Below are 22,972 nucleotides of genomic sequence, written 5' to 3'. Positions count from 1 at the left end.
TTTTATCCTTAAAATAAAAAAAAAAAAAAAAAAAAAAAAGACAGCCTGTAGGAAAAGCAGGCTGGAATCCTCAGTGTGAGCTGAAGCCACTGTCCACAAGTACTCTCCCTCCCCCAAGCTCAGTGCCATTCTTGAGGCCTCGCAAAGATTGAATCAGGCCAACTCAGATAATATAAGATAATCTCTTTTCCATTACAGATTTTAATCACATGTACAAAATACCTTCAGCGCAACAACTAGATTAGTGTTTGACCGATTAATTGAGGACTGTAGCCAAGCCAGAGTGACACATAAAATTGACCACTGAGCCATGAATCTCCTGATCCTTATGTGTTCATCTTAAAACTTTTTGTTTTTGTTTTCCAGCAGAAGGGAGGAGGGTTTCAACATGTGGAAGCAAACTCAGGGCCTTGCACATGCTAGGCAAATGCTCTACCACTAAGCTATACCACCAGGCCTCACCTAAGTGTTTTAATCTATGTGTAAGATTTATGCCTATTGAACAGGGATGGGTTGTGCATGTAGCTCAGTGGTAGAACACATGCTTAGCATGCATGAGTCTATAGGTTTGATCCCCATTACCACAAAAACAAAAAATTCACTGTACTCATTTTAGACTATTATTCCAAACTTTTTATTACTTTAACCAATTCATTGCCTTCTGATTTTTTGCCTAACTTCCTGTTAGAGAAGTTAGCAAGATGGGGTCAAATTTAGAGCCTAGCATCCATGATAAACCACTGGAATTATATTTACCTATGGATCAAGCAGACAAAAACCAATGTGTGATGAAGTTATGAAATTTCTGCTTACTGTTACAGTACACATGCCTTTGTTAGGAAGCTGCCTTAATAAACATCTGCGGACATAAGCAGGTAAACACTACCTCCTTGTCTCAGCTGATGCCAAGCTTTTAAGGGTAGAGAGAAATTGTCCTACAGAACTAGGGAGAAGAATTTAGTCATTTTATTTTTGAAACAGTGAAAGCAAAAATGGGACAAGAAGTAGGCAGAGAGGGCTGGTGACATAGCTCAGAGGCACAGTGCCTGCCTGGCAAGCGCAAGGTCCTGAGTTCAATTCCCAGTACCAAAAAAAAAAAAAAAAAAATAGGCAGAGAGTAAAAATAAGGAGCCAGAAAGATGGTAATTGAGGTAAATGGAGAAGCCAGTAAATTACAAAGTTGGAAGATCCCAACTAATACTTTAAAATCTGCAATGCCTAAGATGACCATCAAAATTGTTTTTGCAGCACCAGGCATGGTAGCACAAGCCTGTAATCCCAGCACTCAGGAGGCTGAGGCAGGAGTATGAATATGAGTTCAAGGCCAGCTTGGGCTCCATGGTGAGTTCCAGGCCAGCCTATACCATATAGTGAGACCTTGGGCAGGATACTTAACCTCTCTCTGCCCATATCACCCCATTTGTCAAATAAGAATGACAATAGTCCCTTCCTGTTACACTCAGGAAGAAAACTCAGTATAAATACTGAAAATGCCTTGGTACCTACGTGCTTTGTAAATGCTAGCTCCTACTATGACATAATGTACATTGTTATTGATTCTTCATTTGTTTTACAAAAAAAAATTTTTGGTGAGAGTTTTAGACCGTAAATTAAATCTTTGTAAGTCAGAATTCCTGTTATTTCAGGTTTGCTCAGTTAGCTATTTGGAGAGAAAATCTTTTTCTACTCGTAACACAATTTGTCTACCATTTCCTAGCAATATCGCTGGAGAGATTTATGTTTGACAATAATGATCTGGAGACAGTGGAAATAAACTTGATTACTGCAAATATCTGTGCTCTTATTCAAGAGTGTCTGAGTAGATTGTAGCTTTATCTGACTAAACCCTGCTGAGTCATTCTTTCTTCGATGGATTGTTATTTTTAGTAATGAATCATTATCCTCCCTCCTTACCCAGAGTTATATCTCCCTGGCACACATAAGGGCAAATGTGAACCATTCTTCTGAGGCAATATTCTGAAAATCAGAAGCTGAAGTTGGTTTATAGTAGATACAATTGAAATTATGGTGAAAAGGATACAATAATCTGTGTAGGAAGACTGCTGCAGGGGGAAAGAAATTCCCATTTTTATCTTTTTGTATTATTTTCTGAATGCACCTGATTTTTAGTCAGACTCAAACATATTCATCTCCTGGCTCATTTGTGAATTCCTTCTGTTAGCAATGGTCCTTTATATAGTATGTGGTATAAATATAACAAGATTCAAAATAATTAATTCATTGTTCTTTTTGCCCTTATTTTGCTGGTTGATTTAGAGACTATTTATATATTTATTTTCAATTTGAAAGCTAAGGTTTCAGATTTTATGGTGAAACATTAAAGGGAGTGAGCAACCTGGGTGTTGTGCCTCATACCTGTAATGCTAGTCTTGGGGAGGCTGAGGCAGGAGGATCATAAGTCTGAACTCATCGTGGGTAATCTGATAAGACCATGTCTCAAAATAAAAATGCCTGGGGATACAGCTCAGTGATACATCGCCCCTGGCTTCAGTCTCCAGTACTGCAAAAGGAATGGGGTGGTGGTGTGGGCTAGGATAAACCTAGGTGTGGTGGCACATGCCTGTAATCCCAGCACTTGGGAGGCTGAGGCAGGAGAATCGCTGCCAGTTCCAGACCAGCCTGGGCTACAAAGTGGGCTCAAGGCCAGTCTGAACTGCATAGCAAGACCCTGTCTCAAAAAGACTAAATAAACAAATAAAATAAAGAATGCAGGATAGGGCAAAGAAACACAGCTAGTCTTTTAGAAGTTAGAGTTTTTGTAGTGGAGGACACACTAGAGAAATGTTTCCTGCCATAGGCAAGAAGGCTGGGCTGGTAGAGTCCCACCTTGGCTAATGAATGGCTACAGGCCACCACTAGCAGCCCTGGGGTTAAATAGCATGCTGAAGACCTCGCCTTTTTCCCTCCACCTACTCAGTTTCCATCATCTGTGTCTCCACTTCTCCCCAGCCACTTACCAGACACAGGCAGAGCTATTGCACCGATATAACTTCCAACTCTTAAACTAATTCCCTGATCAGAGCCAACTTCCTGCCCCTTTGCTCCCTTTGTTTCTCGTTAGACTTACTCTGTGGAGTCTGTGGCAGAGAGGGAAAGGTCCTGAAAGGATAGAGTGCCAGTCCATCCCATAGAAGCATTTGTCTCTCTGCCTCTGTAAATGCCTTGGATTTGCCTCTGCCCTTTGATTCTATAGCATTCAACAGTCTCCCAAGAAGTTTCTTTGGCTTAAATTAATCAGATGATGTTTCTGTTGCTTGCAGAGTCCTTTTGTGCTTATACGGTGCCTAAAACCCAGCACTGCGATATGATATGAACAAGTCTGTCTTTCCTGACAGGCTGAGACAGTGTCTCCATCACCTTACTAATCACAATACGCAGAGCTGTGTCTAAGACATTGTAGGTGTTCGATACATAGCCGATTAAATGAATAAATCAATGAATAAAAGACAGAGAACAAGTTGTCCTCCACACTCCCTTTCTCATTAATGTCTGAAACAAGCAAGTGCGTCCTTCTGTTCCAAAGACTTGCTTCTAGACATTAACCACTTAACAGTTTGCTCTGGGTGCCACTCGGGGAGCACATATTTGTATTTAAATAATTGGACTGGTAAGTGGTTAATGAACAAGAAAATTCTTCCTTAATTCCACCACGACAGCAGTACGAATAAAGAAATGCACTTCATTAGGAAACTTCACAAGTGAAGGTTCAGCAAGAGAAATCACAGAGTCCAGTGCTCCCATCATCCTATAGAAAGGTGAACTGCATCCAGGGCTTGCTAGACACAGAAAGCCTACCTGCTGTCCTGCCTACTTAGAGCATAATCATGAAAAGTGAGCTCTGTCGGGGTGAGCTACTTGGGCATCCAGCTGTCTGACAGTCAGATGTCTAGCACTTGGACAAGCTGAAAGCCCATGGGAAATTAAACCCCTTCAACATTTAGAAAACAGTTCTTGATCTAATGGGAGACTGAGTTTGGTGTATCTCTTCCCAGAGAAAGAAGAGGCGGATACTTTTCCCCGTAAATTCCAGAGAGATAATCTCAATTGGTGTCCTTGAGATGTCATAACAAAATATCATACATTGAATAACTGAACAGAAACCATTTATTTTTCTCACAGTTGTGAAGGCCAAAAGTCCAAGGTCAAGACATTGGAAAACCTTTACTTGGCCTTCGTGGAGCCCATATCCTCCCATGGATTTTCTCAGGTGTCTTCCCCTTCTTATACAGACACCAGTAATGTTAGATTAGGAGCCCATTCCAAAGGCCTCATTTTTAACTTAATCTCTGCCTTGTGAGACAGGCAGAATGCCGATACAAGCGGTAAAAATAATTTACTAGGTGTTAGGATTTAGATCTAGAACGTCCTCCCAAACTCTCTCATGCTCAGAGGTGAGGCTATAGAAAGTGACTGGGTTGTGGGGGCACTGTACTCCCCCACGGATGAGTTCAGCAGTGAAGCATGCTTGTAGGAAGCGAGGCCTGTTAAAGCTGGGTCACGGGCGGTGTGACCTGGAGAGGTTTCCCTCCCTCCCCCACTCCTCCCTTCGTTCTGTGTCCTGGCTGCCAGGATGTGAGCAGCTTTACTCCACCAGACCCATTTATCATGGTTCTGTTTTGTTTTTTGCCTTGGAGCCAGTCAACCAGGGAGTATATCCACAAAACAAAACAGACCTCTCTTCTTTTAAATTGTGGGTGTCGGGTATTACGTCTGAGTGATGAGGGAAGTGAGTCAGGCAAGGATAAGCATAAAGACAAGAATTTATTCAGGTCAGATTACACTGTTGAGGAGGACAATGGGCCCCCTATAAGCTATCTTGCATGGCCATCATCTGTTTAAAGACCTTATCTCTAAATAAAATTATGTTCTAAAATACTGAGGATTGGGACTTCAACACAATGGATTTGGGGGGGGGGGACATAATTCAAGCCATAACAGCATTTAAGCAAGATAAAGTAATGATAATGAGAAAGTCACAAAACAGGGGCTGGGGATTTAGCTCAGTGGCAAAAGCGCCTGCCTGGCATGCGTAAGGTTGTGAGTTCGGTTCCCAGTACCGGAGAAAAACCAAAAAAAAAAAAGAAAGTCACAAAACATTAAGAGCTTTCTACAAAATGTATCACTGACAAACAATGAAATATAAACTCATCTCATTGGAGTATTTTCTGTGTTTGCTGACACCTTAAATAGACCCCTGGTACGATTATTCCTCACTCTTTCATTCCTGAGATACATTCCCTCACACTTTCCTCAAGTAAGGCTCCAGCTCTTCTCCAAGCAGAACAGAGATCCAGAAGCTGACCATTCAGAGAACTCCAGACTCAGGAAGGGCCGTTCGGTCAAATCCAGAATGATCTCAAAACATTTCCTGACTGCTTTCCCCAAATTTGGTAATTATCAAACTATACCAAAGTAATTAAAGAATTATCAGGATAAGTTTACCTGACAATTGAGTTTTCTTATAGTAAAAAAATATATATAATTCAATGTATTTGGAAAACCAAAACATAAATAAATAAAGAGCAAGACAAAAAACTATGTATAAAAGTAAAGCCATAGCTAGGAATTTGCAATGGTAAATCATTTCTCATATGTATATTCATAGAGAGTCAAACTTTCAAAATTTATTCTCACACTTCTGAAAGCATGATAGTAGGATCAATTACTATTCCACACACAGATTACTAGGTTTTTCCCATTATTTTTCCCCTTTTAATCATGAGTATATATAACATATAACTCACAGCAGAGATTAGATGCTAAAATGTCTGATATTTCTAAATTGATTGAATAACTTGAAGCATTGAAAATAATTTTAAATTGGCTTTTAAATTACATTTTTTTAACTTACAAAAGCGAGCAGACAACTCTGATAGCCTGTCAGGAGAAAGAAAAATAAGAATCACTTAAAGTTCTTTGTGGTCTTGTTAATGAGGCATCAGATCCCGAATGCCTTTCCTTTGAAATAACTTCAGGCTCTGTTCTCCTGATCAGATATTTCACTGAGTGTTATAATGAACTTCAAGAGGCATTGTGATAGCTTGAAAAGCAGTGTGTGTGTGTGTGTGTGTGTGTGTGTGTGTGTGTGTGTGTGTTGAGAGGTCTACCTATAACTCTAATTTTTCTTCCAACCGGCTTGATAAACTGGTGACAATGTCTTCAAATTTGTAAAATGTTATATAAATGCTTAAACGTGTTTATTATAGCAGGACAAAATTTTAGATCTTAATATTTCCTTAAATACTATAAAGCTGATTCTGAGCTCCTCCCCTATAAGGCCAGTTATTATTGGCAGACTGTGTATCTTCACTAAAGTGTGAAGAAGTTTGTAAGGCTGGCAAGAAATCCTAGGCCGAGGAAAATTTTAAAGAATACCTCCTCCATTGCTAGATGCACACTCTTCATCTTGGAGAGGCCTGTTGCCCATGTCTTCATGTTCTTTTGGAACTTCACGGCACTGAGATTTATGAGACATGTCCAGAGAAAGGAAGCATTGACATCCTGGACTGAGGACCTGGTGCCTAAGATCTTGCTTATAGAGTACAGCAGGTATATTAGTCACTTTCCCGTCTCTGGGAAGGAATTTCTGACACCTGCAGCTAAAAGGAGGAGAGGTTAATTTTGGCTCGTGGTTTCAGTGGGTTTAGTCCCTAGTAGGCTGGCCGCAAGGTAAGAATGTCATGGTGAAAGGGCGTGGAGGAGGAAAGCTCTTCAAATCATTGCAGTTAGGAAGCAGAAAGAAAGAAGCAGAGAATACACCCTTCCAGGTCATGGTCCCAGGGACTGGTCCTCTCCAACCAGGCCCCTCCTCCTAACAGTACATTCCACTATGAACTCCTCACTGTATTAATCTTGATGAGTATAGTACCTGCACCATCCAATCACTTCCAAAAGCCTAACCTCTGAACATTAGTCTTTTGGGGGACATTTTGGATCTAAGCCATCTGCCTTCTGCTTGCAGAACCCTGGAGGTTGGGAACATTTCTCTCCTTCTGACCTTAGAAATATCTCTCTGCATTCCACTTACCAGACCTCCCACAAAACAGAAGTTATTTTTTTTAAGGTATCTTCTGCCTTATGTACTGCAAAATGCCCCTGAGCTACAGAGTAATACCAAACAATCCTTTTGAAATGCAGATCTTAAAAAAAAAAAAAAATAGAGAAACACAAAACTCTAATAATGCTAGTGGAATATCAGCACATTTTAAAAATATAAAACAAATAATTTTCTAAATTTTTCTTTATTTTTTCATACACAGTGAAAGAGCAAGTAAAGAAAAATTTCATAGATGAAGGAGATGAACTACTTCAGATGGGCATCAAGATTCTCCAGGAGTCTAAAAGGCAAAAACAAAAAGCGGAGTAAGTCTTGATCTAGTTACTTTAGCCAAATTTTATTTCCAGGTTAAGAAAAAAAATTCAAAGCTGGGTGTGGTGGTGCACACCTATAATCCCACCACTGGACAGGTTGAGACAGGAGAATCACAGTGAGTTTGACGCCATCCTGGGCTACGTAATAGTGAGTTCAAGGCCAGCCTGAATACATAGCAAGACCTTGTTTCCAAAAAAAATTCAAATATAATTTATCATTAAAAGCTTATTGGGATGGCAAATAAACTTATTTGCCTATACTCTTTTGTTTTTAAAAGGATCAAAGGGCGTTTAAATTACTATCCTAAACAAATCAGAGAATTGCCTATGGGATTGGGGATCCTTTGTATTATGTGAAATGCAAAATCAAGACACTGGAATTTTTTTGTTGGTTTTTTTGGTTTTTTTCTGGTACCGGGAATCGAACTCACAGCCTTGTGCTTGCCAGGCAGGCGCTGTGCCACTGAGCTAAATCCCCAGCCCAAGGCACTGTTTTGAGTGCTTAAGCAAAAGCATGGATTTAGCTTTAATTTGTTGAATATTTTAAACAAAGTAAAATGTGTTATTTGAATTAGAACAGTGGCTGTTTCAGCATGTTTTATTCTATCTAACTGAGCCTGTGTACAGTACCTCATGGTTTTCAAAGCACTTTCATGTGTGTGATTCCATTTTATCACCAGATCGATCTTAGGAGATAAAAAGTACTTCATTTTCCCCCTTTAAAATGTTGGAAACCAAGACTGAGATTTTAGTGATGCGACCACAGAATACAGCTGGGAGACGACCAAGCTGACTAAATGGTCTTACTCCACACCCATTCCTTCTCTTTCTACTTGTCCACCTTGTCTAGAGGGAGACAGAAATATCTTCTCTCCTCGCCCCCTAGTGGAGGGGCACAACTTTCAGTTTACCCTTTAAGGCTCTAGTTATGATCTTGGGATCAAATCCTAACTCTCATTGACTGGCTGTGTACTTCTGGGAAAGTTTCTAAACATCTTTGTGCCCTCAATAATATAGTATAATCAAGCTCTTAGAGCAATGTGTGACACACAGTCATCAGACGATGTGTTTGTTGTTTGTGTGTTTTGAGCCACTATACCTAGCAGAGGTAGGCCCCCAAACCTAATAAGATGGCATCTCTTCTTGTTGCACAAAATAGGGACACCAGCCCAAAGGAAGCATCCCAGAACTGTGATAGCCAGTCCTAGACAGAACAGCAGAATTCATAAATCCCCTCCTAAAATTCTAAGAGGAAGTATAAAGGAAGAGGAATGCACAATTGTGATCACGATTAAAACACCGTCAACTTCCATTATCAAATACCTACTCTGTGTTAATTCTTTGTCCAAGTACCAACTAAAAAGAGGAGGGAAGTGAGGCAGATATCCTCCAGGGGAAGTTGAATCCACAGCTCTTTACAAGAACAAAAGAAACATCCCCAGCCAAACCCAGGCCTCTCACTGAACGGCCTTGGTTTTGGTCATGATAAGATGGAGTGAAACGGACACCAAAATAGCATTTACCCTATTGAGGAAGTCATTTCACTAAAGCACCCACTGAATGCATGAGTGAAAATAGAAACTTTTCAACCCGGCCAAACTTGATGAGAACAATGAAGTTCTGAGAAGAGAATGGTTCCTGAAATTTCAGACAAGCTGTGCCACTAGCAGAGTAGCCAGCTAGTACATTCCATGTAGTCCAGCAAGGTTCGGTCTAACCCATAAAATAACCCTTAGAAGGTCCCAGTGACTATCCACTTAACAAGGGAGTTTTCCTATTTGCCTTAAAGAACAGGGAGGAAAGGAAAAAAACAAAAACAAAAAAAAAACCAAAAAAACAGTCCTAATGCAAATCATATCTGTCAGTGCAGGGACCTCTTTGCCAGGCTATTCTTGCTGGACCCTCCTGACCAGTTTGTGCCCAATAGTAACAGCGGCTTGCTTTCACTCAGCACAGACACATCTGTGGGTAGAGGGTATCTAAAGCTTTTCTTTGGAATCCTCTGAGTTTGTAGCAATGGAGAAATGAAACCAGTGTGCTCATAGCAGGAGATTCAAAGAGTTTGAGGGGAAGCTGAGCAAAGCCCCTTGTGTTATAAGGACAGATGTTCTTGCCTTAAGCTAGTCACACCTGTATAGTCGCACGCATCTAAGACTCGGGAAGGTGGCAAGAAAAGTGAAAGCGTGTCCTTCTGACCAAAGGGGAATCATTTCATTCCCATTTGTCTCTCTATCCTACCGCCTTGCTTTGCTAGTTTCCAGGATGGGACGGCATAGAAAGGAATGATACTAGTCCTTTTGGTTCACCCACATCCACATTCTGGACCAATTAATTAATTCACTATTTTATTTATATATTCACTTATCATATATACTCATGCATATGGAATATATTCTTATATATAGATATATGTGGGTCATATATATTCATATATATGGATATATAAATATATAAATTCTTATATATGAATAGGAGCATTGTTGAATAAGTCAGTGCTGTTAAAAATATTATCACCAACTTATTTGAGGTAGTCAGGAATCCTCAGTGACAACCGGGACTGGCCCATAAGCAAAGTCATTCATCATAAGCAAAGAAGGGTCGGAGCTAAGCTGCTGCTGCACGCCAAGTTACTGATGTTCTAGAGAGGCATTTAGCCTGACCTCCCCAGCTTTAATGTGTCCACCTTCTACCCACATCAGTATCCGCTGCCCTTAGAGATGGTCCAGAGAGCCACATACATTTTACATGATCTGTCCCTGTTGCCCACTTTCTCCCACTTTTTTTTTTTTTTTTTTTTTGCCTTTTGAGTATTTCAGCCAAGATTTTAATCTCACCTAACCAGACGCAACTTTTTTCAGTCCTGGAGCTGCTTGTAGTGTCTCTTACTTCACCTTGAACACTTCTCACAGGAAAGCTATGTGCTCATCCGGTCTGTGGAACCAAAGACACTTACAAGGGTTTTTGTGGCCTATTGCTGCCCTCCAGGAACAGACCAGATATACTGAATGCAATGTGGGGTGCCCCAACAGCCCATCTCAAGCTTCTGTGGCTTGGTCCTTGGTGCCCTTCTCATCCCAGTGGACTAGACAGTTGCAGCAGCTACTATCTATGAGACAGAAGAGTTCAAGGGCTCTGTAGCTAACGCCAGGCTCTCTTCCTGATGCCTAATTGGTGCCAAATATTTGCCTTCCAGCCTCCCAAATCAGTTTGCCTTGACTAGTTCATTTCTTTTTTGTTTTTTTTTTGTTTGTTTGTTTGTTTGGTTTTTCCAGTACCGGGAATAGATCTCACAACCTCACGCTTGCCAGGCAGGCACTGTGCTGCTGAGCTAAATCCCCAGCTCCCTCATTTCTTTTTTGATCTCTTGGATTTCTATCTCTTTTTGTTCCACTACAGTCTATGTTGATATCCAGGACTCTAATGCCTACTTCTCTGCCTGAAACCTTTCTTGCCCAGTCTATACTACCCCAGCCTTTGCCAAAGGGCAGCTTCTTTTAGCATCAGTAGGGATAGACTATGAAACTGAGTCTCTTGATCATTCTGAGTTGAAAGCAATAGCAAATGTGTGTGTATGTTTTCCGATATTCGAGTATTTGAGTCAAGGTCATGGATAGAGGTTAATGCTTTCTGGTCCTGCCACTACCAAAAAAGAAAGTTCTAAAAGTAAAAATAAATCCCCAAAGTACTTTCTGTCTCTGATGCATATTTTGACCTTGTGAAATTCTCCATCACTATTTGTTACCCAGAGAAGATCCAGGTGAATACTGATTTGGACTAAAAAAACAGTGCAAGGTACCCTACAACATCTATATTTTTAATCATCAAATTTTCACACCATTTTTGTTCCACTACAGTCTATGTTGATATCCAGAACTCTAATGCCTACCTCTCTGCCTGAAACCTTTCTTGCCCAGTCTATACTACTCCAGATAAATGTTCAACCCAAAAGGGGTTGTACTTCTTGTGGGGACCCTGTATGGTACACTCATGGAGTTGTTGCACGGGGAATGTAGCTTTTACAGAAGGGAAGTTTTCGCATCTCCTTGCATTTGAGTCACCTTCTGAGGGCTCCAAGACAGTGGCTCCTGGAGGACTAAATCAATTTACCACCTAATTTCAGAACAATTACTATCTGCTATAAAACTTTAGAACCAATATAATTGTTCCAATAGTAATAGCTAGATTTATTGAGTGCTTAATCTGTACCAGGCACTTTGCCAAGCACTTCACAGGGATTATCTCATTTAATTGTCACAGAAACTCTTCAGGTAGGTGTTACTATTATCCCCATTTTATAGTGAAGGAAGCATAGAGAGGTTAAGTAACTTCACTGAATAAATGGTAGAGCCAGGATTTGAACACAGGCAATGACAATCTAAAGCCCTAGCCATTAAAGATTTGTTCTGTTTTTCATTTTCCAAACAGTACATATGGCTTTATTGAAGAATAGGTCCTGTTTTAGAAAATTATCTTCGAGTATGAGTATGTTATCATTTTCATGATAGGAACTTCCTAAATGTGACACTGCAAGCTTGATTATTATTATTATATTTTTCAGAATTCATTTTATCAAATATTTGTAAATATTGGGACTGGGCATGGGGGGAGTTCCCTATTTTAACATTGTCTCAATTTTTTACTTTACTTGGTGTACAGGCTTAGAGCATGGTGGATCCTATATATTTTTCCTTTTTTGTGGGTTCAATATTTGTTAGGTGTTTTGAAATTATAACCATGGACTGATTTAGAGATGAAAGAAATATACTACCCCAGAGATGTGATGGACTTCAGTGAAACTTCAATGACACCTGAGTCCTACTTCTGAGAGAGAAGTCACAGGAAGCAAGGAGCAGGAAAATTTACTTTTGTAAACCAACCTTCTGACTTTATATTCTTGAAACAGAGCCTACGTACTTTTTGCCAAAGCAGCTGACAAGGGAAATTTGAAAGCCATGGAGAAAATGGCTGACGCTTTGCTATTTGGAAATTTTGGCCTGCAAAACATAACAGCAGCTATCCAATTATATGAGTTCTTGGCTAAGGAAGGATCACATAAAGCCCAAAACGTGAGTTGTAAAAGAAAATAAAACCTTATATAGCTACATCCTGAAATAAGTACAGGCAAATAATACATAAAAGAGTTGAGCAACAGTATTCACACCTTACTGCATGAACCCAGACAGAGGCAGGTTACCATAATGCATGGAAATTGTGGTGTCAAGGCAGGGACCCAGCAGGAGCCTGGATAAATTGTTCTAGCTCTGTGGGTGACTTTCAGCAGCAGAACAGAACTGCTCGTAATGCATCTACCTGTCTTTCATATCCACATGTGTGTGTTGAGATCACTTGAGACCTTTAAACCCCTAACATAGTTAAATTTGTAGAGAATGTATTCCCCTATAAGAAGGTACATGAAACTAAGCTACTATCTTAGAGTGTTAGGTTTGTCTGATTTTTACATTTCAAATGTTATACCTAAATATATTCCCCTTTCTATTTCAACAAATGCATTTCATTTTATTCCATGAATAACATAACCATTTAGTAGAAAATCTGGAAAACAGAAAAAAGCCCTTCACAAGCCAATCATTCTGACTCAGCTACTCTGAGGTCTGCTTTGTATTTTCACTTGGCTTTCCTCTCTGTATGTCTCTCTTTATATCATCCTAATTACAATTCAAGTGCATATATCATTTTGTTTCTGGCTACTTCTACTGAATGCTGTAGCAAATCGTGTTTTATTGCTATTATAGTCTTTTTATGAAAAAAATTGTTACAAAAGCAATTCATACCCATTAACCAAAAAAAAAAAAAAAAAAACCTGAGAATTTGGAAACTATAAAAAAGAAAGGAAAGTTATCTAAAAGCTTTCTACACAGAAACCTTTTTTGTTACCTTCCAATAAGGTGCAGAAACTAGGCTTTGGACTCAGACACATCTAAGTTTAAATCCACTGTGACATTTTCTTATTGGACAGGCTACTTAACAAAATGTTTTCCCCTTCCTTTGTATGAGAATTTGGCCTTTGGTTCACTCTCTAGCTCTGTTCCTAGGTAATCTGATAGGAATAACATGCTATGTTTTTAGCTAGCATTTGTTATGATAGAAATAGTTGCGGACTGGCAACTTACCCTTGTAATGAACTATAAAACCCAAAGGTGGTTATACTTCCTATGGGGACCCTGTATAGTACACTCATGGAGTTATTGCATGGGGAATATGGCTTTTACAGAAGGGAGGCTTTCACATCTTGCATCTGAGTCACCTTCTGAGGGCTCCAAAACAGTGGCTCCTGGAGGACTATAGGATCTGCTCTAAGGACTCCCACAGAAAGAAAGGTTAATGCTGCCCTGCTGGACCATGGTTCTTGTGCCTGATTCACCCAATAGACTTGAGACAAATGCACTCTATGGGGGTCCTGTGAATCTGTATGTTGAGTTGAACCAGAAGACATTGGCTCAGACAACCCTGATGAATGGAGAGGCCCTCTAACAATCATCTGTAAAGTGAAGCTAGTGGTAAAGTATTGGGCACTATGCCTGGTTCACTGGTATATCTCTACTACTTGGCAGTGTCTGAGATCAGAAATATAAATTAGATAAGTTATTAATTAATGAATAACTTGATGAAGTTATGGTGAGGATTAAAATAATGTGTGAGGGCATTCAGTTTCATACCTGTAATGTGATAATCCCTCATATAATGAAAGGGCAATACCAGGAAGGGTGGGCATGGGAAAGGGTACAAAGCTTTAGTTAGATAGAGGAAGATATAAATAATATTATTATTACCGTGCTTCCACTATTATTCTTTTAGAATTTTTCTTATGAGTTTATAGAATTATTTTTTACAAAAATGAAATAATACTTGCTGCTCTTTAACTTGCTCTTTATTTATTACAGTTATCATAGATATCTTCCCATGTAAATATCTACAGATCAGCATCATCAACTTAAAGATCCATACCGTCTTAGTTAACTTATGTTATTGATTACCCTTTTATCACAAAAAAGTTTTTCTCACAGTTACATATGAAATAACTCAATCAGCTGATTTGTAAATGTTATTATAGAACATGCGAATTGTTAAACCTTTAATTTCTGTATTTGGGTAACCAAAATACAAAGTTCTGAGACAAACAAATGTTTTCATCATTTCAACCACTGAAAATGATATCATTTAAGTCCTTTTCAAGCTAGTGAACTTGTATTTTATTTTTAAGTTGGTTTATAAGTTAACTAAATCAATATCCACTACACTATAATTAAGGCATGTATAGGTACTGTAGGCATAGAAAAGAATCTGATTAATTCTGCCTAGAGCAAGTAAAGAACACTTCAAAGAAGAAATGACATTTATATTCAGTCTAGAATATTGGATAAAGGTAATACCAAAGATGTTGCTTGTCTGTTTCTAAATAAAGCATGTGCTTCAAAGTCAAAGCATTACTCTCAGAAGAGAAATTCCAAATTAATGCAAATAGTACATAAAACACATGGGTTTAGTGCTGAAGTCAAAGTTTAACTCTATTTTATGTGCTTCTGGCTCGTATTCAGATGTCCCCCCAAAGCCTCATGTGGTCATAGATGAGGTTTTTCAGAGGGAGTTCGAATGAGGGGATAGGATGCTGAGATTAAGGATGTGATGTTAGCTTTTGTCCCACTCTGGGTGTGCTACCCACCCAAAAGGCAGGTAGCCTGGATGGAATACAAGAGCTAGAAAGGAGGCTTGCTGCTTCCACTGCTTTGCTACTTGCTGCTGCAGCCTTCTGCTTGCCATGCATGAACTGTCCCTCTACCACGTCACCCTGCCTTAGAGTCAGCTAACTATGAACTGAAAGCTCTATAAAGTGTAAGCCAAAACAAACCTTTTCTCCTCTAACTTTGGGTGTTGGGTACTTTGTCTCAGCAATGAGAAAAATAGCTAAGACATTTTGGAACTGAGAAGTGGGGCCATTCCTGCGACTATACCTGACCATTTGTTTCCAGAAGCCATTGGAAGTGACTAGTGGGAGGATTTTGGAAAAGTTTTCAGATGCCGGCTAGAGAAGCAGCCCTAGGAGGATTTAACTTGTAGTTGAAGGGAGACTCTGGTCTGAGCTCAGAAGACCAGGATGCTGGTAGAAATACTGCTAGTAAAAACAAGGTAGAAGAGGTTTTTGTTGTGAAGAACTGCACTGACTGTTGGACTCCAGATCATGTGTGTTATGCCCTGGAAGAAAATTTGTTTGCTGTCTTCTCTTGTCCACTGACTGCCTGAAACTGAGATTAAGGGCAGTGGACTAATTCATCTTGCAGGAGAAATTTCAGGCAGTGTTGAGGCAGTGGCATGGCTATTGGGGGGTAGGGGTGCATTAGCCAGATTATTTTGCAAATCAAGAGCAAAGAGCCTAACAGAATGACTTCAAATGTTTTGAGTTTGAGGACTGCAAAGGTGGAGAGCAGAAGAATTTGGTTGATGAAAAGGAACAGGACAATAGAAAAGATGGCATGAGGACATCACAAGAACCAGCAGGACTCCAGCCTTTGCAGCCTCAAAATTGCAAAGGCAGAAGATTTTCCTTTGAGAGGAATGTCTCCCCAAAGCCTCATGTGGTCATAGGAGGGGGCTTGTCACAGGTGTCTGGTTCTAGGGTGTATGATGCTGGAATTAGATTGTGTGATGCCTAAGGTGGGTAGCCTGGATGGAATATAAGGGAGAGAAAGAGGGCTGATGCTGTTTCTTTGCTACTTTGCTGCTTTGCTGCCTTCTGCCCACCATGAATTTACTTCCTCTGTGATGTTCCTCTGCCCTGCCACCCTGCCTTAGAGCCAGACAACTATGGACTAAAACCTTTAAAAACTGTGAGTTAAAATGAACCTTGCCTCCTTTAACTTTGGGTGTTGGGTATTTTGTCTCAGCATGCAAAAATTAGACAGGCGTAGAAAAGAGTCTAGTTCTGCCTAGAGCAAGTAAAGAATGCTTCAAGGAAGAAACGACATTTGTATTCAGCCCAGAATACTGGATACAGGCAATGATAAATATGTCACTTGTCTGTATCTAAATAAAGCATTTGCTACAAAGTCAAAACATTAGTCTCAGAAGAGACATTCCAAATTAATGCAAATAAAACATAAAACACATGGATTTAGAACTGAAGTCAAAGTTTAACTCTGCTTCATGTGGTTAATACATTTGGTAGTCACTTTAGTTAATGTAGTTAAGTTTAGTTAGTATTACTGTGGGTATCACAGTTACTGGAGATCCAGACAACCCTCTAACCCAGTCTCTTGCCATTGGCTTTAAGGAGACTCAGATGGAAGAGTGTAATTGGCTGAGTGCTAACCTAATGCCAGAGGGAACAACTCTGAATGTACAGCCACTAACCATGTATTGTCATCACTACATTTTTGGAGAAAAGCAGGCATTGTTGGGACAGCGGTCTAGGAAATGTGCAGTTACACGCTTCAGGGTAGGGTGCTGAGAGAGAACAATGAGATTTCCCAAAAGAGAAAGTTTGACCATAGTGACTCCAGATGCACAACCCGCTAGCTTGTCCATCTTTTGTTCATTATTTCAGTATCCTTGAAGAAGTTATTTCTCCAAATGTCAGATTCCCCAGAACTGAAAAAGGATTGATAATAATGCCCACAATTTTTCAGAAAGTTGCTGTAAGAACTGAATAATATCTGCAAGAGCCCTTATAAAATGTGAAAGAACATTAATGAATACTGTTGTGTAACAATTTTAGTCTCAACAGTTCTGTCAGTCCCTACTGTACATCTCAGCTCCAACACTGGCCCTCTCTGATTTGTCATCTCTGAGTCTCAATCTCTTCATCTGTAGAATGGGGATACCTGTCTGTATATGTTTTTGGAGGACCAGAAGACAGAATGTGGATGAGAACAAACTTATAAGGCAAAAGGCTATCATTGACCTGTTATACAAAATTCAGCCATCCTATTCATTGATGCACTGAAATGCTACAATATTGGTTGGTAAAAACCCTCTGACCAGTCTTCTGTTCGGTCTTCCATAACATCCTGGACACTTGTATTCCTCAGACCCCCTTCCCACAACATTCCCCACTCACAAGCACAGTGTTAACATCTGGATGAGTAGTGGCCTCTGCTCCAGCCCTACAGCTGAATTCAAGTCTATATTTTGACTATGATCCCAGTCATCAGTATAGGAAAATCTGTTTCCAATTGCAAGGCCTATTGTGGTTGGTTTATTTCTTTATTCAAAGAATAATTAAAGAGACTTGACACAATAAATAATGCTTAGTTCAATGATTGACTCTTGGGTCCAGGCTGACCACAGTTCATACTGACCACAGCTCTCTGAAAGGGCTGGCCAGGTGACCACCTTTCTTTTCCTGCTATTTATAACAATCTGATAGACGAATCTTGCCTGTTAGAAATATTTCTGGAAACCATGAGGACAGTGTTGCAACAAAAATGTGGTTAAAGAAGCTAGAAATACAGAAATAATATTAGAATAGAATGAGAGATGGGCTAGACAGGAAGGATAGAGGGGAAAGAAGTGGAAGAGAAGATAGAAGGACAGAAGGAGAACAAAAGACAAAACAATCAGAATTCAGAAATGCCGAAATATAATACAGGAACCTAGAATGTCAGAAATTTAGTAGAGACTCAAATTGACAAAGAAAAACAAAAAGATAAGAATTCGTTTTATACCATGGCACTGAAGGGATGGGGGAAATGCAATTTCACTCTATTATACAAAGGCAAGCTGGATGGGGGAAAGAAGACATAATCATTTCTTTTCATATACTTTGAATGGTTCACCTTGCAAAAAAAACAAACTGAAGGAATCCTCATAAGGGCAACAAAAACATTTAAGATTATGAAAACAGTTCATCAAATACATTTTCAAAGAATCTGTACTTTCCAAATAGTGAGAACTATTATGAGCCTTCACAAAAATGGTGCAAATTGAGGAGAGTTCAAGTGGTTGTGTCCTGGAAGACGTCCTGTAAGATACTGTGTTTTGCCAAGCTGGAGGTAGTGAAGTCATACTTTTTTTATTTCTGATTCTCACTTACAAGAAGAAATTCAAAATTAGATTCACTCTTTTCTTGAGATTGCAAACTGTTCTCAACAGGGAATTTCTTCCTCTCCTAAACAGGAAAGTAAGATCAACTCTCATTTGCTTCAGATCAAGAAATGGATCATTCACACCCTCAGTATTGAAATTAATAGTGGTTTCTAACTGGTAGCATTTTGTGCTATTTCTTTTTTGCATACTTTTCTGTGTTTTTATTCTCAAAATGTCCTGTTCATGAGAATGTATCACCTTTGCTGTAAAAACCTTTAACTTTGATGCATACGTTTCCTTGGTTACATAGTTCAAAATAGTTTTATTATGGGTTATAAGAAAACCTATCCTATCATGTAAAATAACCATAATTGACATGTAAAGGAGAAAGCTATGAGTGACTGCATATTTTATCATGTTCTGTGATTCTATAATAATACTATCTGAGAGGCAAAGACTCCATATTTTTTTTCCTAGTCCTGGCGATTGAACCCAAATCTTTTGTGCTGTGTTACATCCCCAACCCTTTGTTTATTTTTTATTTTGAGACAGGGTCTCACTAAATCACTAAATTGCCCCAGCTGGGCTTGAACTTGCTATCTTTCTGCCTTAGCCTCCCAAAGAAAGACTAAAGTTATTAGCACTATGGTATTATTGAAAAAATTCAGTTTTAGTATTAAGTTTTAGTATCAGTAATTTCTAACCCAAAAAGCAAAAGGAGAAATATTCAACTTTTAAAATGTTATTGTGGAATCTGAGTAATTTACCTAGAATAAAATATCCTTAACTCTTTCTATTCAAATCCTAGCCCCTATAATACTTCCTTAAAAACCATGGCACAATGGCTGAGTCCAGAATGGAGTCTTAAAAACAAGCCAATTACAGACCTTGACCTTTAAAATCAGTGAAAGTATCACTGCTGTCATCACTATTTTGTAAATTCTCTTTTTGACTCACAGCATTTCTCTTTACTGCATTAAAGTTTAATCATTTCATAATCCATTTCATTTCATCTCACTCTTAACTCAGAAAAAAGACAACACTAAAAACTGATGATTGCAAAGGTGTTAGGTGACAATGCCCAAGTGTAAAGGAATCAGAGGGTGCTGACAACAATCCACATGTTTTAATGCATGACAGTCCCTAACTAACACCTTTTGACTTCCTCTAGTGCCCTGGCATGCTTTAAGCAGCATAAACAAATGAAACTAAAGTGAAAGTTGAGTCATCCAGTGAATTAATTCAAAATTACTCGCTGTTATTTCTCTGCTAAAGAGAGGTAAAGTATGACTGTGGTTTAGTTGTTCAGAGCTAGTAAAACAAAATCATTTTAGCCTTACTTTTCAGAGTGAGTTTTATACAGAGGAACATTTCAGTCCCCAGTTTAATGGAACTTTAATTCCCAGAATCCATTTCACAACTCCAGAGGCTCACATATTTTTCTAGGAGAATCATATCAAACAATTTACTAGGTTCCATGTAAAATGGTACAGTATTGGTTAAAGTGTCATAAAAGTATAAGCTCAACTGAATAGAACAGTACCTTCATTTTGTTATTTAAAGGTCAGTGTATATGTTTACTGTCAAAGTTTCTGCATACCTGAACCACAGTCTAACTTCAGCAGGATCAAAAATTGCCAAGATTTGCAATAAAGAAAAAATTAATCTTGGCTATGTCCTTAAAAAGAGCCAATTTAGCCATTTTAAATATACAATACATTACAAGAATTAGAGGAGTATCAGGATTGCAGGCGCCTTCCATTTCTAATAACAGCCTTTGTGGCTAACTGTCCTGAAAATGCAACCTTTTAAACTAATGAAAACTTTGCAGAATCATAGAAGTTTTTTTTCAGCATGTGGATTAGTTTAGGTAAGATGTAAATGATGCAAATTATACTTAAATCCGCAAGTGAGAGCTAGCATGATTTTGGAATAGGAACTCTCCAGTTAATTTCCTAATTTAAAAAGTGACACAATTCTTTGGCCTTGTAACTATAATTAAAAATTTAAGAAAGTAATCATTTGCTGAGTTGATTGAAGTGTCAGCACTTGATAAATTTTGATTTGATTTTAAACATTCGACAAGGTCTCACATCTTTCTCACGAATTAGATGAAAAAATTTAATGGCTTGATAGTGGTAGATGGAAGTGGTAATAGCAATAGATAGAAGGAAAATGGACAGAAGAGAACAGGCCTGGAGTGTATTGCAGTAGTTCAGATAAAAATTGAGAGTAACTCATGACAGAAAGGTACTGGAAGAAATGAATTTGAGAGGCGGTACATCCCAATAAACCCATGAAAAGTTGAAAATATTACAACTTTTATAAGTTGAAAATGGATTTAACACACATCACTTACTAAAATCACAGCTTTGCAACACAGCCCACCAAAGCACAGTAATTGTTCACTGTGATGCTCACATGGCTGGCTGGGAGCCGTGGCTGTCTGCCACTGTTCAGCCTCCCAAGAAAGTAGTGTAACGCGTATCACTGGCCAAGGAAAAGATCAAAATTCAAAATGCACTTTCTACCTGATGCATATTGCTTTCATACCACCAGAAAGCTGGAAAATCATAGGTCAAATCATTATATGCTTAAGACTTCTATCTAGACTTTAATGTTTCTGTGCTCAGTTTGTGGCTTCAGCCGGATGTGCTGACTTCTTGGCTAATTTCTGCAGTTCTCTGAAAGGCCTTTTGGATCCATATTGTGTCTCTGCGGGCAGGTGAGTCTGGGGCTCCCTGTTCTGCCATCTTGCTCTGTGATCAAGCTTCCACTTTTTATTCAATAGATTTCTGACTTTGAGTATTTTACATCAATTCCATTTTATTTTTAAAAGTGTGGATTAAAAAAATACAAATTTGACTTTTGAAATAATAAGGAAAAGTGTTTTATTTCCAAGAAGGAAAAGACATAAAAATCACCAATTTGTAATGCTATATCTTAAATTTTATTCTAAACTACAGTAAGAACCGTCCTATACTCATATATCTAATTCTGTCACTACTGTGACTTTTCCCAAATTCTTAAGTAAAGCACTTTGTTATGATATAAGAAATAAATTAACAATGCAAACTATTATGGAGCAGACATCTACAATGTCACTTATCATTCTAAATAAGAAAAATTGTGAAATAAGTTTTTTATTTGAGTTTCACTTTTTTCGTTTTGCTCTTAGGCATTAGGATTTTTGTCTTCTTATGGGATAGGAATGGAATACGATCAAGCCAAGGTAAAGTCAATACTATCATTTTTTTTCTGGAATAAAACTAGTTTCTTTAAAAAAAAATGGCACTGAGTAAAATCTAGTCTTTAAGTAAAGGGGCTTACTCTACCGTGGTGACTAAAACCACCAACTCAACACAGAAATTTAGCATTCTTCTACCTCAGGCTTCTTAAAGTGTCATTATTTCAGGTTTTTTTTTTTTTTTTTTTTTGGTTTTTCTCCGGTACCGGGAACCGAACTCACGACCTTGCGCTTGTCAGGCAGGCGCTTTGCCGCTGAGCTAAATCCCCAACCCTATTTCAGGTTCTTGATTGAAGGTAAGTAATGCCTATCTTATAGGGATTCTATGGTAATGAAATATTGTATACAATGGACTTTTCACAGACTCCACAAGCTGGTAAGTGTAGGAGGCAGCTTGCTTAACAGAACAGAGTAAAATTTGGTATTTATTTTGAAGTATTCTAATATTCAAGGTCTCTCTCTAAAAGAGTTAAAGACATCATGGTAGAGCGATCCACACATAGTCATGTTTACCACAGCACAAGTCATAATAGCTAAATCTTGGCAGCAGCCTGTCTGTCCATCAACAGATGAGTAGAAAAAGAAAATGCATTATTTACACACAATGGAGTACTGCTCTGCCATAAAGAAGGATAAATCTGAGTTATTTGCAGCAAAACAGATACATCTTGAGACCATAATGTTAAGAGAAATAAATCAGATACACAAGTTTAAGAACGGTGGTGCATGCTTGTAATCCCAGCACTCCGGAGGCTGACACAGGAAGATTGCCACAAGTTCGAGGCCAGCTTGGGCTACATAGTGGGTTCAAGGCCAGCCTAAACTATACAATGAGACCCTGTTTCAAAACCAAACCAAACAAAATAAAACAAAAGCAAAACAAAACACATGATTTTTCTTACATGAGAAATCAAAAATATAAATAGCACAATGGAAGGTAATAGGAAACAGGGAGATAGATCTTTTGCACAAGGAAAGGGGATCAAGAGATGGAGGGAGGGGAAGAGAGGAGAAAAGAAACAGATGGAAAAGAATTAAGATGTGTTATATACATGTACCAATTCATGATGAAAATAATAATTATATACTGCAAATCTACATACTAATAAAATAAAATTCATTCCTGGGGTACAGGCAAAAATGCAATAACTGGTTTAACTTTCAAATCTGGATAACCAAAGTACTTTTTTTAAATTTTAGGCACTGATATACTATACCTTTGGAAGTGCTGGAGGAAGTATGATGTCCCAAATGATTTTGGTTTGTAAATTAAATATTCTTGCACCATAATAG

The 22,972-nt window shown here is 38.6% G+C and overlaps 1 protein-coding gene across 2 annotated transcripts in view; it reads left to right on the top strand.

Annotated features, from left to right (window-relative positions):
* The window catches only part of Sel1l2 (sel-1 suppressor of lin-12-like 2 (C. elegans)), a 102,271-nt gene that overhangs the window by 43,800 nt on the left and 35,499 nt on the right, over positions 1–22,972 (top strand). For both annotated transcript variants that reach the window (XM_013512281.1, XM_013512280.1), the window contains exons 4-7: positions 7,281–7,383; positions 12,296–12,458; positions 21,611–21,664; positions 22,880–22,939. In XM_013512281.1, coding sequence (XP_013367735.1) covers positions 7,281–7,383; positions 12,296–12,458; positions 21,611–21,664; positions 22,880–22,939 — 380 coding nt within the window. The remainder of the gene's footprint in view (positions 1–7,280; positions 7,384–12,295; positions 12,459–21,610; positions 21,665–22,879; positions 22,940–22,972) is intronic.

This window comes from Chinchilla lanigera, unplaced genomic scaffold (assembly GCF_000276665.1).
Source record: "Chinchilla lanigera isolate Chin_1 unplaced genomic scaffold, ChiLan1.0 scaffold00014, whole genome shotgun sequence".
Classification (NCBI taxonomy): Eukaryota; Metazoa; Chordata; class Mammalia; order Rodentia; family Chinchillidae; genus Chinchilla; species Chinchilla lanigera.
This window is presented reverse-complemented; position numbering and strand designations above follow the sequence as displayed.